The following is a 17,471-nucleotide window of genomic DNA, read 5'->3' on the forward strand; positions in this document are numbered from 1 at the left end:
TGTTATAAGTACGATGTTCTATGCTCTATCTAAATGCAAAGTCTTGTCTTAAAGCTTTACTTTTGTACTCAATAAAACGACAAAAATAGAATTCAAAAAGCCGATCCAGCTCTACTTAACCAGGATATCCTCGCTGTTTGTAAACGGGCTGTGAGACGTAAAGATAAACCTATTTGGTTTTGGCTGAAAAGCCAAGACAGATTATACAGTCTAGTTTGCGCAGCAAGAATTTCTTGTTGATTTTGAAGGCACTTTTAATCGTTTTTAATGGTCTTTTAATGGTTTGAAATCGTCTTTTTAAAATCTATTTTATGCTCTTGCTTTGTGTTTGTCAAAGGAATGATGCTGATGATGCAAACAGACTGTTGGATGGCTATAGGCCTACATTCAACCACCAGCACGGAAAAGAGAAGAAGTCTTCTAGAAGCCTGGAGGAAAAGACATTATAAAAACCGTCCTATTTTATCTAATCCTTTTCATTCATTTATTTGTCTGTGTTACTCAGACTCTATGTCCACATGTGCAGCATGGTCAGCAGTCAATGCTCTCCTACCACATTGGTTCAAAGGATTGAACTATCTTCCAGCAGGGCTGCAAGCACCCTGAACCAGAGTCACCTTCTGACCTATTTATTTGAATCATAAACAAAAATTATGTTTTTTTAAATTTTGCAACAGTCATACTTTGAAATCTGGATTTAGAAATTCACCAACTATGTGCAATAAAGTTTGAGTGTTGGTACTGTCTGAGACAAAGACTTTCAGGAAAGTAAAGACAGACTGCATAAGACAAACACACACGTGTGCCTAATGCTTACCAGGAGAAAAACTACTGCACAGAAGTGGGGAAATTTAAAAACTGCTCAGTTCAAGCCTGAGAAATAGTACTGGTACTTGAAGTGCTCGTTTCATTATAAGCTACTCACTGGCTCTGTGGACAATCTTACACCCTTTGCTGCTCCCCAATTGCTTGTTTCTGATCAGCAGATAATTTAACATCTCTATAACTCATGAAGATAAAGGGGAGGATTCCCCTCCCCCAAACCTGTCCACTTCACCTCCCATATACACAGCATAAGAGAAGAAATAAATACATCTGAAACCAGCGAAACAGGAAGTCCCCTCCTTAATAGTGGCAGTGCCCACAGATCATAACAGTAACTGGGCTTTATGACATTTTTAATCAATTCTCCTAAGAACTGTATGTGTTTTAAAGAGTACTTAATATATTATCCAATAGGGATTATATATTCTAAATATAAAGATGCAAAGATAAAATAATATATCAAGCACGCACAGGCATAATCCACAAATCCTAACACTGAATTCATAAAAGCTAATAAGGCTGTTATGGTAGCTGTTATCACCCTACCAACAGACAGACACAGAGACAGACAGACAGACACATACAAACATACACACCCCACCCATCCTCAATGATATGAATTACTGATGATAAAACTTTCTTCAATTGTCAAGCTAAGCTGAGCTACAGAGAGAATCAGGCAGGGGAGAAAGCAGCTTGTTTTGTCCTTCACGACGACACTCCTCATAAAGAACATTCACCTGCACACTCCGATCTCATTTTATTAAGGCTGGGCTCTTTCAGACATTTCCTACCTAACCCTTTGGGCACAAGGCTTCATGAGTCTAGCATTTCTACCTGTATTCCTCTCCTTTCAGGGATGTGTTAAGCAGAAAATAGTCCTTTAAGATAATGCCTCCTTCCTGAGGACCAGATCAGGTACAATTACTGCCCCATACTCTGCAACAAAGGTCAGGTAAATTTCTGTGCAGCACACCATGAAAGATTAAAGTTCTCTAAGCTCAGGGTTTCCCTGCTCTATGGATAGCTCCAATTTGAAGCCCTTTGTCATCCATCTTGGAACCGAAGGTGACCAAGGAAAAACACAATTACAGAAGCTCTTGCAGAGTCATGAATAACAAAGTAATCCTTTTACTTCAATTCAGACATTTGCAAGTGTTCTAACATCCATGAAATTGCACTCTTTTCACAGTTGCTGACAAGTCTCTCAGCTCTTCACTATGGTACAGACTATGTTAGTGGCTTCCATGTAATAGCACAACATTCAATACCAAAGAATACCTCTTTAAAGGAATCCTGGCTGTCCACACAATTCATGAAACATAATCCATATGTATTCCATGGTGTTTCCCATTTTTCCTACTCTATGTATGCCTTGTCCCATTCATTCTCTCACACCACAAACTCCCAAAGAAATAGTAAATTCATTCCTGCCTGACTGAAGTGGAGAAGTTAACAAGCTTTGAGTCCTTGTGCTACTCAATACATTATTTGTTGAATTACCATATACCAGAAATATAGCTAACATTTTTAAACAAGAAATGATGAAAGTATACATGCTCAAGTGAAACTCTTTTTCTTCATAAATCATTCTAGTCTTACAGCTTTACTCTTTGATCATACTATACCTTTACTGTACTTTGAATATAAAAGGTAGGAATCCTAAAGAGAGCTGGATATCCCTATGTGAATACATAAATAAAAGTCATTGCTATTTACTATCTCTGCACAGGTTTTGCCGAGTTAACTTAAACTAGCTAAACAGTTTCCTAAGCTGGCGCACTGGTTCTTTAATGCCAGCACTCAGGAGGCAGGATCTGAATTCAGGGCTGGCCTGAACTCAGTGGTTTCTGGACAGTCAGGACTGTGTAAAAGACCTTGTCTACAAAAACAGTAAAAGAAAACCAGGTCTGACTCCAGAGCCTCAACTGTACTTATTTCCATAAATACACACGAAGATTCCTGGAGCATTAGAGCAATCAGATTAGCATCATATAATGTACTTATTTCCTTTGGTCCCACAGGCCAATGTTAACACTTCCTAAAATAAATAACATTTAAGTATTTTACACCCAAGAAAGTTCTAAACATGTTCACTACATATTTCTTTTCATTTTAATTTTATGTGTATGGGTGTTTTGACTGAATGTACATCTGTGTTTGCCTGGTTCTTGGGAAGGCAAGAAGAGGGTGTCATATTCCCCTGGAAATGCAGTTACAGATTGTTAAAAGTTGCCATGTGGTACTGGAAAAATAGAACACAGGTCCTCTGGAAGAGCAACAAGCACTTTCAACTGCTCAGCCATCTCTAGCCCCTACAGATTTCTTAAGGACATCACCTTAATTTATTTGCCTGTTCTATACTGTGTGAGCGATCACGAGGACTGATGTGAGTTCCTGCACTGCTGTATCTCCTGCAGTTACAACACTGTCTGATGTCAGTCACTGGTAGGCATCCTTGTACAAATCAACAGTCCCACTTTCTGGAAAAATGAAATGAGAATGTATATGGGTGTTCTGTCTGCATGTTCATCCATACACCAAAAAAGGGCATTTGATCCCTCAGGACTAGTTATAGACGGTTGTGAGCCACCAAGTGGATGCTGATAACTGAACTCAGGACCCCCTAGCACAGCAGTCACTTTTCTTATTTGCTAAGTCAGCTCTCCAGCCCCAAATGAGTTCTATTCTACTCAAAAAGGTTTAGTTTCAACACTAAAATATAGCCCTTTATAAAATTTTTACTAAAGTATGGATTGGGATTAGTGCTAAGCCAAGACTTCATACTTTTACTTAAGCCTCTCTAATATTTCAAAGCTTTAATTATTTAAGCTGCTTACGGCACTTATTTATCCACAGTGGATTATATAAGTAAACAATTCCCAAATATATTGTGAAAAACTCACCAAAACGCACTTAATAGAAAGGCAGTGAGTGTGTAGTCATTTGAGGAGGGAAGATGCCATGTTTGCCCACACAGTGGGTCACAATCATTGTTAAAAGCTACCCATGAGATGGCATCGTGTCTGTCTTTCTTTTAAACCACTTCCCAATACTGCAGTGTCATTATGGGCATATAAGTCCAATACCCATTTGTCATCTTCACAAAAGAAAGCACTTTAAAAGTTAAAAAAATTATTCTTTTCATTACTCTCAATGAAAAGACAGGCAGGACTGGTTTCTGTTATTGGTGTATTATTTTGTTAAAACATAATGTAGAATACTGAATGGCTTAAAGTCTAAAGCCATTTACAATGTGACTGATCCCCCAAATTGATCTTACCATTATAGACAAAAAGATCTCTTAGGTCCCTTCCATCTCCAAAATTAAGTGATATTATGATCAACTTATTATCTTGAAGGTGTCTTTCTCAATGGAAAATAAAGAAGTAGACAGAAATTATTCCCCATCAAACATTTAGGGTTGCTTTTTAAGACATTCTAATATATCCGTGATTGTTATTTTGTTTTGTTCTAGACTTTTGTTGTTGTTCAGCTGGTTTTTTTAGTTTTGGTTTGTTTTTCATGGATTTCATATGTAGCCTAAAATAGCCTCAAACTTACTACCAAAAATAAAAGCTGGGGGCAGGAGTGGAGCACCTTTCCAGACACTGAAAGACCTAGTACCAGTCAGGTGGTGGGAGTGGATGGTGGGGCACACCTTTAGTCCCAGCATTTGAGGGACAGAAGCAGGTGGATCTGTAAGAGTTCCAAGCCAGCCTGGTCTACAGAGTTCCAGGACAGCCAAGGCTACACAGTGAAACCCTGTCTCAAAAACAGCACCAAAACAACAAAGATCCAACCATATTTAAGGGGAAAAAAAAACACAAGAGAGCAAATATCTATTTCAAGAGTTTACTATTTGTAATCTGGTGGCATGGGAAACGAAGTAGAGGTAACATCACAGTCAAAAAAGCAAGCACCATAAAAATCCTCTCAAATAAGTGTCTCTGCACACACTGGCCCAAGCCTGTTATCCGTCTCTAAGTCTGTAAGACTTTCAAGTGTGAACTTCATTACCTCATCTGTGTCTAAAGTCAAGGAATAAAGATCCTAACTTGTCAATCATCAGTATATAGAAAAACTAGCCTTTCCCAGTGGCCAGCTACATATTTTTCCTTTGCCATCGAAATAAACACCAGTATTTTTACCTTCAACCTATATACACCTACCATTGTTCTTTAATATATATCTAGATGACAATACCAAATAAAAGGTTAATACTATGTCAATTGTTATATGTTAGAAATAATAACAAAAAAGTGTGTGCATGTTCAATACTTTTGACATAACTTTTTAAAAATACCTTTCCTTTTAAACAGTTGTTTGAATCTCAAGATGTGAAATCTGTGAACATGGTTCTAAGTGGTTTTTCAGATGTGAGTCTGTTCTTCCTAGTCATATTCTGTTTTGTTTAATCCCAAAACATTGGCCCCCTGAACCAATCCACACTATCTGGGGAGGGGAGGAATTTTAAACCTACTTGTTTAATTCTATATGCAGGGCCAATTCTCAGGGAAGTAAGTATCATCAAATACATCTAATAAAATTCTTACAAGAAGCCAGCAACTGATGACAACATGTCACGTTTATGTGCAGCTGATTTAACATTTGCAAAGTCGTTACAAAGTAGGTTTTAAGTTTTAAAGGTTTTTTTGCTGTTGTTTTGTTTTTACTTTATGTCTGCGCATGGGACAAATGTGTATTGGTGCCACTGTGTGATGCAAATGTGAAGATGAGAGGGCAATCAATCTGAAAAAGTTGTTCTTTTCCTCCTCTATGTGGGTCATGGGATTAAATTCAAGATTGTCAAGCACAAGTGTCTTTACCCACTAAGCCATCTAGCCAGGCCAGATTAGATTTTTAACTACAATTTAAATTGTAAATCTGCACGACATGTATTACCTAAACCAAAGACATTCTCCCAAGATCAGTGAATTTATTTGGAAGTAGCACTGAAACGGGAACACTCCTAACATAATATAAACTGTGTTTATTCAAGGATATTCAGTATACCAACTATACATTACAATAAATGGATCGTATTTATGTACCTTTACAATGAAAGAGTAAGACTGTCATGATCAACCAGTTTATTACATGAATCAGGACAACAGAAGTGACACAATGCAATCTATGAAATACTTTTTGCCACAAATACTGACATCCAAGACTAATGAACCCCTTTAATCAAGGCAAAATTTACACATACTGAAAGAAACAACTAAAACCAGAGCAGAAGCACAATTAGGAAAACTTCAAGACTGAGTAGATGCTAAAGACTTACTGTTGATTTTTATTTTAAATAAAAATATGATATGCAAAGAAAATGTTTCCTTTTAGTTGTTAGAAATTGAAACTCAAGTAGCAATTGAAACCTAAGTCACAGAATATTTGTTTTAAAAGTATTCAGGCAAGTACGGAAGAGACATCTCAGTAGCAGAATGCTTGCCTCCTATGCATAAAGTTCAGGTTTGATTACAGCACACTTCCCCCACTCCAAAAGGGCAAACAAAAATACACTAATAAGTAAATCATGATACTAACGAATGTTTACATCATTAAGACACATTTTTAAAAAGCTTACAATGTAGTAACATTTGGAAACTTTCCTAAGTTTAAAATTTTGAATGATCTGAGTCACATTCCAGTTATAAAAAACCCAGTAAGTAAGCAGGTATTTGCAAATAATAGCTCTTTTCGGTTTTGCTTTCTCCCCCAAAACAATTTTTGTAATTCTAAGAAAGCCAGATCCATCTCAGAAAAGCAAGTAAGCCTTCACATGAGTGTCCCTCAAAAGAGGCAAAGCCAACAAGAAAAAGAGATTAGAAGTAGCCAATAAATAGATGCCTGGCCACAGGGTCCCTTCGCAAACCATTTCTGCACAGTCAAAGTTTTTTAGGCCAGGCATGGTGGCACACACCTTTAATTCTAGCACTTACTTAGAAAGCAGAAGCAGGCACAGCTCTTCATTTCTAGGCCACCCCTCCCCCCAAAAGTTTCAACAAAGAACTTGAAAAGGTAAGGGAGGGATGAAGGACAGAAAGAGGTCAAAGACACAAATTAGCACACATGCAGTCTAGAGCAAGTCTAGAGACCTAATAACACACATGACATTCAACTGTGCTGTGTCTGGATTCTTGCTAAATGACAAAACTTCAACTGGGGGAAGGGGTGAAGAGGGCAAGAGAGGAAGGAACAAGCCAATTTGCTTCAGTCATGCAGCCATTACCTACATACATTCCATAACAAGCCATACACCTATGACGGATAACACTGTCAACCTGACACAATCTAGAATCAGCACAAGTAAGTCTGTGCACACCAAAAGGGTGACCTAGGTCAGTTTAACTGAGATAGGAAACCCACATGAACTGTGAACCACAGCATATCACTGGCTGAAGTACTAGACCGATGAAAAGGAGGAAGACCGTGAGCACCTGCGCTACAACAGGTCTTCGTCCCGACTGGGAATTCAGTGTAACCCCAAACTCCGGTCGGTCCCCAATTCCCTCACTACAGTGGACTCTCATCTTCCTGGACTGTTAAGGTGAATAATGAGAGAAGCCTTTCTTCCTTGGTTGCCTTTCCCATATTTTGTCACAGCAATGATAAAAGCTAACTAATATCTTTTTTTTTTTCTATTCTTTTTTTTTTTTTCGGAGCTGGGGATCGAACCCAGGGCCTTGTGCTTGCTAGGCAAGCGCTCTACCACTGAGCCAAATCCCCAACCCCACTAACTAATATCTTAACTATGTATAACAAATTCTGTTTGGAGGGAAAAGAATATGACACACTAAAGCAATAATTTTAGCAATTTCGAATGCTAACAATTTGGAAAAACAAAACTAATTCTGAAGAACTTAAGTCAAGTTTTCCCAGATTCCCAAACCCTAGTGGATACCTAAAATCAAACCAGAATCAAGTCCTATAATTTACTGCCTTTTCCATTTTAACCAAGCCTGTATCACATACCATAGCCATCCATTTTTATCATTTGAAGTTAACAGCAAATCCGAAGACAATCCCAAGTCATGCGGGGAGACCCTTACTGTAGATCTTTGCAACATCACCATAGAGTTTCTTTGCTTCCCTACTAAGCTGAGAGCTTTGCACTTAAAGGAAAACCCTCTGTGGCTTCTCATGGGCATACCCAGGCATGCTGAAATCGCCGGCACCCTGTTGATTGTTCATAGGCCATTTTTAGGTAAAAAAGTAAACAAGGGTAACCTGAGAACAAATACTGTGATACCGACAATCTGATAAAAAATTGTCCAAGTAACTGGTTAGTGGGCAGCTCTGCAGTGAAGAAATACCTGGCCCAACAGTCAGGTCCTGGGCAAGACTCCAGCTCACAAGGACACAAATCTAAACTTATGAACTGTTTATGTCTGGAAATTTCTCCCCTTCTATTTTGGGACCACAGAAATCAAAATTTATAAATGAAAGGGGTACACAACAGCATACATATTTTCCTACTATTAAAATGACTTCTAAGGTGATTTTTGATATCTCTAGTTGATACGTGCACCTGCAGAGACACATGTGCAAGCATGTGAGCCAAAGAACAAACTTGGGTGTCCTCAAGAACATCGTCCACTTCCTGAGACACTCTCATTGGCCTAGGCCTTAGACTAGGGTGGACTGAGGGGCTGCAGCCCCGGGATCCTCACTGTCTCTGCAGTGCTATAGCTAGGACTACAATCACGAGCCATCCCGCCTCCCCTTTAACCCAGGTGCTGGGATCCAAACTCAGGCTCTCATGCTGGCAGGCCAGCCTGAGTCATCCTCCTAGTCTCACTCCCCAGCCCCCACTCCCCTTCAGACTCCGTTTCTTCCCAAGCTAGCTCCAACTCCAGGTTCTCTTGCTAGGATAAGCTTGTCCCACCAATGCCACCAAGGCAAGCTAAATGACTTAATACTTATATGTACTTACAAACCTTCAAAAGCCAACCCTCCCCCTTCCAAAATACTCTTTTTGGTCTCACTGACTCTACAAAAAGTAAACACACACACCACCACCAACAACAACAACAACAACTAAAAAACCCCACCAACCTAGTCATTTCTTTACAAAATACCCTAGCACTCGTTTTTTAGAACTATGAAAATTCAAAATACAAGTATGTCCAACAGGCAGGTGAAAAAGCCAATTGCAAAGAGTTCAAAGTTTTTTTAAAAGAGAATTGTTATTACATGTGAAATCATCTCCCAAAAGGTCAATCAATCCCATCCTTCTCATTAGTTACTGCAAGCCTTAAGCATACTGTCACACTACTAGAATATGGTCTTCCTCCTTTCTTCCACATACCCCAAAGAAAATGTTAGTCTCATCCAGACATCCAGTGTCCCCTAGCTCAGGGAAGGCCATCACCCTCCCCTTCAGGCACACCATCTAGGAAACCACACCTTATCTCAGCACACACATCTACTCTGGCCTTTCATTATCTCCAACACCACCGTCCATCTCTTGCCATAATCGTTGCACTACAGCATCTAATTACCTCACTACCAATTTACATAGCTACAATTATTTCTTAATGAACACAAAATACCCTGGCATACTTTTATACCTGCCCCTCCACCCAAATAAAAAAATAAAAATAAAAAATACACAGTATTTTAAATCACTCAGTATCTTAAAAAACAAAAACAAAAACAAAAACAAAAACAACCAAAAAAAAACGAAGAAACTTCTAACTTACCAAACTAGAACCACATATACTTTGGTCATTTCTACTACTGCTGCCTGGATGGAACCTTTTCAGTTAACATCATGCGCTCCTTCCTACCACAGGATACTGTACTCACATGTTCCTTTCTTCCTCTAGGTCAGTGGTTCAACTTTCCTAAATGCAGCAACCATTTAATACAGTTCCTCATAACATTGTAGCTGTAGTTTTACAGTTGACTTTAAGTAGTTGGAGACAGATCTGCCACGAGTCCCAACCAACAGGCTAAGAACCATTGCACTAGGTCACTTCTATTTACTACTGGAGTCTCAGCTCTCAACTGTCAAAGGCTCCCTACATTCGGCCCATCTGGAAACTGAGATCTTGACCTGTAGAATTGGCCCCACAAAAACAAGGACTGTTCACAATTGTAGTTCCACACTCACCTCTGACAAATTCATGAAGGAATTCATTCTAAAACTAACAAGTTTACAAGCAGAAGGCACATTTAAAAAAGTCGGATCAACAGAGGCAAAAAGAGATGAGTATGCTAGAATAATTACACAACATGAATGTTCAGGTTAAGGAGTGGGAAAGCTTGGAATATGTGGGGTTTGAGCTGTCACCTGATATGAACATTCAAATCCAAATAATGCAATAAGGACTGTGTAATCTTTGAGCCAGTGAAGGGCTCAGTCAGTAAGACACTTGCCATTCAAGCCAACCACCTGAGTTAGATCCAGGGTGTCCTCTGACCTTCACTAACAACCTTGACACAGCATGCAGACATACACACTCCTCTCTCTCCTCCCCTCTCCATACATAAACTAATAGTAAAATAATTTTTTCAATTAGCCAGTGGCACTCAGGAGGCTGAGGCAGGAAGATCAGCTCAAGGACAGCCTGGACAGCCAGAGTTACATGGTGAGACTTACCTCCAAAACCAAAACAACAAAGTGTCTGACTGTACATCTGAGTGAAATAGAGAACAAACAACAAAGTGTTTGACTGTACGTCTGAATGAAATAGAGACCTGGGTATCTGCCAAAATGTGCAGGAGCAGGAGGAATATGGAGTTGAGGAAGAAAAAAACCTAGTAAGTCTGAATAAGGAAAGGAATAAGGACATTGAAACCAAGTCAGCGTGTCAGAAACAGTAACATTTAAGGAAAGGGTCACACGTGGGACTTGGGGGGAGGAGGCATAAGACAGTGATATTGAAGTCTAAAGTTTCTTCAAGAGAGTAATACTACTTTCCATAGTATTAAATGATAAAGTTACATATACACTGGAAGTGATCAGTGCAGGTGACATCAAGTAGTGAGAACAGAAGTGTGACTACAGTGACTTGGATGTGAAGGAATTGGAGAACAGCAAACACTACAGCTGCTTGGATTCTAATGGTAATGTGTTCCCCAAACTGCTTGTGCATAGCTTCTGAGAACCTGCCCCTAATGAATTCTGACTGGTAAATAAAGACATAAAGACTTTGCCAGCAACAACAGCTGCTGAAAGAGAAAGAGGCAGGGTTTTAGGTTTCCCAGGTGTGGGACCACCAGGAGGAGGAGGAGTGCAGGACAGGGAGGCAGAGCCACCAGGCAAAGGGGCCAGTAGACTGCCGCCCAGGAGCAACCAAGATGTAACAGAAAATTAGGAAGTAGTAACCTAGTTATCAGTGGGAGGTCCATGCTAACAGCATGGAGGGTAGGCAGCTGTCCAGCTATTGCGCTGCTTAAGGCATATTAAAATATAAAGGCAGAGCATGTCTTTCATTCGGGAACATCAAACATTGAGGCGAGAAGCACAGCACAGAATTTATTAAATAATACTACAAAACATAAACTACTTTTCCAAGAGGTCTGAATGCAAAATGATAAAAAAGACCAGGATAGTTGTAGGCCTGCCCAACAGTTACCTAGCAACAGCCAGGTAGTCCTGGCTAGCTATAAAAAGAACTGTTTGGCCTGTCTTCCCTCTCTCTGACCCCTTTCTCCTTCTCTCATCCCCTCTCACTACTACTCTCTTCTCAACCCCCCTTCCCATGCTCCCAATCAACTTAACTCTATACTAGAGCCTGGATCCACTATGGCACCCACTCCAGCATACCATCCCACTCTTTACAAACATACTTGACGAAGGGTTAGGAAACAACCTAGCCTTATCTGCTTACTTAATCTTTTGAAATGAAACACTTTGGTTTGAGAAGCCAGTGGCTGAGAACAGGGACAAAAATGGCTAGAAAATGGTCTAAGAATGAGTCATGAGGAATTTGACCTTAACCAGTAAGAATTCAAAGAAACAAATCTTTCTCAGGGAACAGAGCATGTATGCGCATACAGACACACAGGTGTTAAAGACAGCAGTCTACTATAGCAAGATACACCTACCACAATGACAAACAAGCAAACCTTACCCCATGGGCAAGGCAGTATCTTACACCTTTTAAGAACTGGCTAAGGATTATATTTTAAGACTGTTTGTGAAACGACGATCATCCCAGAATTTGGATGTTTATGTGGAATAAGAGCATCTTCTCGAACCATGTAAAATTTCCTAAATTGCCTCCCCCCAAAAACCTGTAGTATTCATCAGTGCTTGTGCTTATCTTATGAAATGCTGCTATTCAAAGATGCTCAGGAATGGTGCTGCTTATCTATAATTCCAGCATTGGGAAGAGGAAGGCAGAACAAAAACTCAAGGTCTTAGATAACATACACAACACAGAGGAACCAATCTGGAAATGATTGAGAAACTTCCTCCCTACTATCTTTAATTGTACTTGAAGATCCTATGGAGGCCACTTAGGAGAAGATATCAAAAGATAACCTTGGATCCCCCACGCTACAATGCCAACCTACCAGGCAAGATACGCCCACTGATGTAATAGTGGCATGACTAATATGGGGGTAACCAATCAGTTTCTAATTGTATTTGGAACCTGATCCACAAGAAGGACTGATACCTTTTAAACCTAGTTAAAAGCCCACTCGATGCTGGGGAGATCTTAGGCCCTAGGTAGAACCGACCACTATTGTTTTACAACATGTTCATGTTATTGATCTGCTTCTAAACATACACGTTTATATACCCATTCGTAAGTTCTGCTCTGAACCTTTATCCGAGAAGTTTCTTTTTGTAATGAGCAGTAACTAATTCAGGACTCAGAAGTGCTAAGATTGGTGACAGTGCATGCTGCCACACTCCCCTCAAGGCTTAGAGACTATCAAAGAGGACATAAAAAGAATCTAAGAGGAGGAGGAAGAGAAAAGAGTGTTATGAGAGAGATGCTGTGGTCTGGGGGCATGGCCACTGCACTTCTGAATTCACAGCAGCTGTGGCACCTATGCAAGAGACCTGCACGAGGTCATCTCAGATGACTATTGAGAAAAGGCGAGTCAATCTTCTTTAGGGAAGGGAGGTGGCAGCTAGCAGGCTGCTTATGCTCCCACACCGGAGTCAACTTTTTAAGGTAGGGGAGCCGGAGGAGATGGAAGAGCGCTGGCTGCTCCTTCAGAGGACTGAGTTCAGCTTCCAGCATCCACATCAGGTAGCGCACAACCAGCTGTGACCCCAGCTTCAGGGAATCCTACACTCATGTCCACATGAAGACATACACATAAATAATTACAAATATTCATCTTTTAATGAAGACACAAAGGTAGGAGGGAAGCATGAGGCAGGGGTCAGGTGGAGCAGAACAAAATAGTGGAGATGATCACGTTACCCTGTGTGTCTGTAAAATTGTCAAAAAAAAATTTTTTTTTTTTTTAGTTTAAAAAGTGGTTGAAGAGATGGCTCAGTGGTTGAGAACATTTCCTGAGGATCCAGGTTCAATTCCAGGAACCCACATTGCAGCTAATGACCATTTGTAACCCCTGTTCCGGTTCCAAAGGATCTGACACCCTCTTCTGGCCTCCACAAGCACCCAGGACCCAAGCAGTATACACATGTACCTACAGGAAAAGACTTACACAAAGAAAATCAATCTCTTTAAAAAATTAAATTTTAAAATGAATTCAAGATCCTCACGGTTGTACAGGGAGTCCAAAGCCAGCCTGGGATGGATGAAAGAACCCAGTCTCAGAAGGGGTGTGACTGCTGGCAGTGGCAGCACAGCTCTGTAGCCCTCAGGTGCTAACAAGAGCCACCTCAACACAAGGATTTCAGTCAGTTTTCCTCTTTCCCCTGACCATTATGAGCAAGCACACACTTAGAATTCTCTTTCTGCAAAACTTTCTTCTTCAAAGTTCAATACTGTCAACAGCTAGGAACAGTAAAATGCAACACAAAACAATAAACAAATTTTATAATATAGTAAATGTTAAGAACAAAAAAGTTTTTTCTGTGAAATATCCAATTTCAAATCTAAATTATTGGTTAAAGTATTGCTAGAATTTAAGCAACCAAAAATTTTCTTAATGAATCTTTTTATGCTCTAAAAGGTCTGCTTTAGAATTTATTCTACAATCAAGAGACATATATAAAATATATATATATTACTAGTTATGAGAAGTAAACTACAAAGTTATAACACTTATCAAGTCATTATTCATATTAAAGGAAAACTGTCAATCTCAGAATGGCTGAGTCACTCCTGAAGAAACCACTGTTGAATCCAAATAATTCAAATAAACCTTGCAGATAATCAAGTAATTTTGCAAAATGAAATGTATAAACAACCTATACTTAAATGAAAGACATGTAAAGATCAGTTAAATAATTTTTTATATGGTCAGCCAAAAGATGCACAGTGGATTCTAAATCACTCTACTTAGTGTAAAGCTGTGCACAGAGGCTTCCACTGTACCAAGTTACCTCTGGCTGACAAAGTAACACTGAGGAGGAAAGCAGCAAACCTCACTTCAACCCTCTGCACCTCTCCCTATCATTTCCATCTCTCCCACCTTTCCACAAGTCTGACCGACTGGAGTCTATGCATCTCATCTTCTCACTCCGATTTACTCAACCACTCCCTTTGCATGACTTTCCCCAGGCAACTTCAAGAGCCTTTTCCTTGAGTTTCCTACAGAAAAGAGCTTCTTTCAGACGTGCTCCTGCCCCGGTATCATTTACATGCCTTTTCCACCAGCATTGGGATTTTTGGTAACACAGAGCCTGTTGCATAAACACGGTTGTAATTATTTAATATCAAAAATGAGTGATCTACATGAATACAGCACAATTTCTGGTGGTTTTTAAAACCTGCCTCATAAAATACCTTTCACATATGGCTATGCAGTAAGGAAAATTTGCTCTACACTGTCAAAAAGGGGAAAGCAAACCACACAGAATATCGTCAAGATTTATATTAAATCGCTCCCACTAATGATGGCTACTACAGTACAAATACTCTGAGGACTTCTCAGCAAACTCCGCCCAACTCCCCACCAAAAAAACCTAAATCAAGCAACACAGAAATTTGTTGCAACAAAATACACTCGAAATACCGGAGGGTGAGACACTGTCAGGTGTCTCGCATGTAGTCCAGGTTTATTTCAAACTTTGGATGGTTCCTGGACTTCCAAAATTCTGGGATTATAAGTGTGGTTCACGACCCAATTCCAAGCATACTAGAACTGCCTTAAAATCACAATCAAGTTCTTGTCTAGTACGGAGGAACTTGTGAATGTACTGAAACGCCTGCAGGGCATGCTACTAGCAGAATACCACATGTTTAAGTCCTAAACTATTTAAAATATAAAAGTCTTAAGTATCTGGAACTATTTTAAATTGTTCCTACAAGGACAATTCAGCTATTTTCACGTGGACTCACTTTTACACTACTATAATGGGTTTACTTTTTCTTTTCCTACTGGAATCGATATGCGCTTAAGGGAAATTGTCTTCACCAGTTGCTGAAATTAAAACGCAAGGTATTAACTTTCCAAAGGGGGAGGGGGGCACTTTTCATTTAAAGATAGGAAGAAGAACGTGTTCTTTTTAGCTCCTTAAAATGCAGTAAACTGTTCTGTATAACTTTTCGTTTCCTACACACTGAGAAGGCAAACGGCCTCGGATCTGAACAAGGATCACCAAGCCAGTGATTGTCTATCACAGTCAGTGCTCCAAAGTCAACAGTTCCAGAGCTGTGTGGCACCTTATCAGCTTTCTCCGGGTATGCTGGGAAACCGCAAACGTAAGAGGGTCACAGACCCTAAGACTTCTTCAGTAAAAAGACAGTGTGAACTCAAGGACTAGGAGCACAAGGGCTGGGTCCTCCGTACCTAAGGACGAGTCGACGTGACCCAAGGGACCCACTCCCATTAACCTACGACCATACATGCCCCAGCTGACGCACAGCTTTCTGCTGCGCGTTTGGGGCCGTGCCAACACTCGGGGTCAGTCCCAGCCAGACACTGCTGGGTCTCCCGGCTTGACCGAGTCCGGCACCTGACAGGGAAGACTCCGGGCGAGGCCCGCGGTCTTGAGCGCCTCGCCTGCGGGCCGTGCCTACCCAAAGGCGCGGAACGTCGCCCGCTGGCGCCCGCAGACCCCGGAGCTCTTGCTCCCAGCCTCCCGCTCGCACGGCCTGGACCGCGCCGCGGCCGCCCTGGGGCAAGGACGCCATGCGGGCGGGCGGGCGGGCAAGGCGCGGGCGGGCTCCCGCGGCGCCCCCGTGGGCCGCAAGATGGCGGCGGCTCCGGGCAGAGCCCTCCGCGATGTCCGTCCGGCTCCCTCCCCTCCCCTCCGCAGCCCGGCCCGGCAGCGGCGGACGCCTAGGCGCCGAGCCGAGGGACGCAGCGGAGCCGCGGCTCCGACGTTCGGTCCGGGCGTGGGGGAGGGGAGCGCAGCCCGTCCACCCCGCCGCCGCCCGCCGGCCCCAGCCCCGCTCGGGCGCGTCCCAGCCAGCCTACCTTTGAATTTGAGGTCTGAAGGAGGGTCGAGGACCAGGATCTGCTCGTGCTTCGCCATGGCCCCGGAGGCGGACGCCATAGGAGACAGCGCAGAGCGGGGGCGCGCCCGCGGCGGCGGTTCGCTGGCGGGGGCGGGGGACGGTGGCGGCGCCGGCTCCGCGGAGCTCTAGGTCGGGGCCAGGCTCACGATTCCCGAAGCTCCGCGCCTGCTGCCGGGCCGCGGGTCCCGAGGGCCGCCTGTCGGGTCAGCAGCTCCGGGTGTCACAACTGACTCAACCCCACACCAGTCGCCGCGGCCACGCGCACTGCGATCCTCCGCTCCCCACGTGACGGCCTTACGTATCTACGTGCGCGCCCCCGCGGCCCAGAGCCCTCGTGTTGGCCCCGCCCTCCGGGCTTAACTGGGCTCGGCGCTGAGCTAGTGCGCCTGCGCACCTCCGACTTGGCCGCAGCTCCCTGCGCCGCGCTGCTGTCAATCTCTGTAGAGCGTGCTGGGGGCGGAGTAGGGCTGTTTGTGGGAGACGCGGTGCGCGGCGCCGGGCGAGGGGCGTCGTTCTTGGCGCCCTGGAGCTGCGAATGCGGGGCTGTAGCGCCGACTACGATGCTACCTCACAGCGTTCCAAGTGGAATTCCGAACGGAAGACAGTCAAGAAGCGCCGGGTACCTCGACTCCCAGCATGCCCCGTGCGGGCGGCGTCTCCGCGGGGGCTGCTGGGAACCGGGAAGGCAACCCGGGTCCGTTGGAGGCGAGTGGGTGGGGCCGCTGACTCTGCTTTTGGCTCGCCGAGGTTGTCTCGTCTGCATTGGAAAAAGAAAAGGGTTTTTGCAGGCTGCCTGGGAGCCAGGCATCCCAGGAGAGACGGCCCTTTGGGAGAGCGGCAGGGCGTGTCCGTCGGGTCTGCCCGGGATTCCTTCCGCCCTCTGCGGACGCGCGCTCTGTTCTAACCCTGCCGTTCCAAAGCTGCCTCCTCCCGGATCTCCCTCCTGCCCAGCAAAGGGAAACACACCTCGCGCAAAAGCAAACGGGTTCCAGGGGAAATCTAGGCCAGGCACAAATAATCAAGGGTAGAAACCAATGTCTGCTCCTAAGGCGTGGAATTCACGTGCTGTATCTACAGTGT

At 42.8% G+C, this 17,471-nt stretch overlaps 1 protein-coding gene across 1 annotated transcript in view; it reads right to left on the reverse strand.

The window, feature by feature from the left end:
- Positions 1 to 17,213, reverse strand: part of Vapa (VAMP associated protein A) — a 30,889-nt gene extending 13,676 nt beyond the window's left edge. The window contains exon 1 of the mRNA XM_032901718.1: positions 16,351 to 17,213. Coding sequence (XP_032757609.1) covers positions 16,351 to 16,429 — 79 coding nt within the window. The 5' untranslated portion in view covers positions 16,430 to 17,213. The remainder of the gene's footprint in view (positions 1 to 16,350) is intronic.
- Positions 17,214 to 17,471: the final 258 nt, after the last annotated feature.

The sequence above is a fragment of the Rattus rattus genome, chromosome 4 (assembly GCF_011064425.1).
Source record: "Rattus rattus isolate New Zealand chromosome 4, Rrattus_CSIRO_v1, whole genome shotgun sequence".
Lineage (NCBI taxonomy): Eukaryota > Metazoa > Chordata > Mammalia > Rodentia > Muridae > Rattus > Rattus rattus.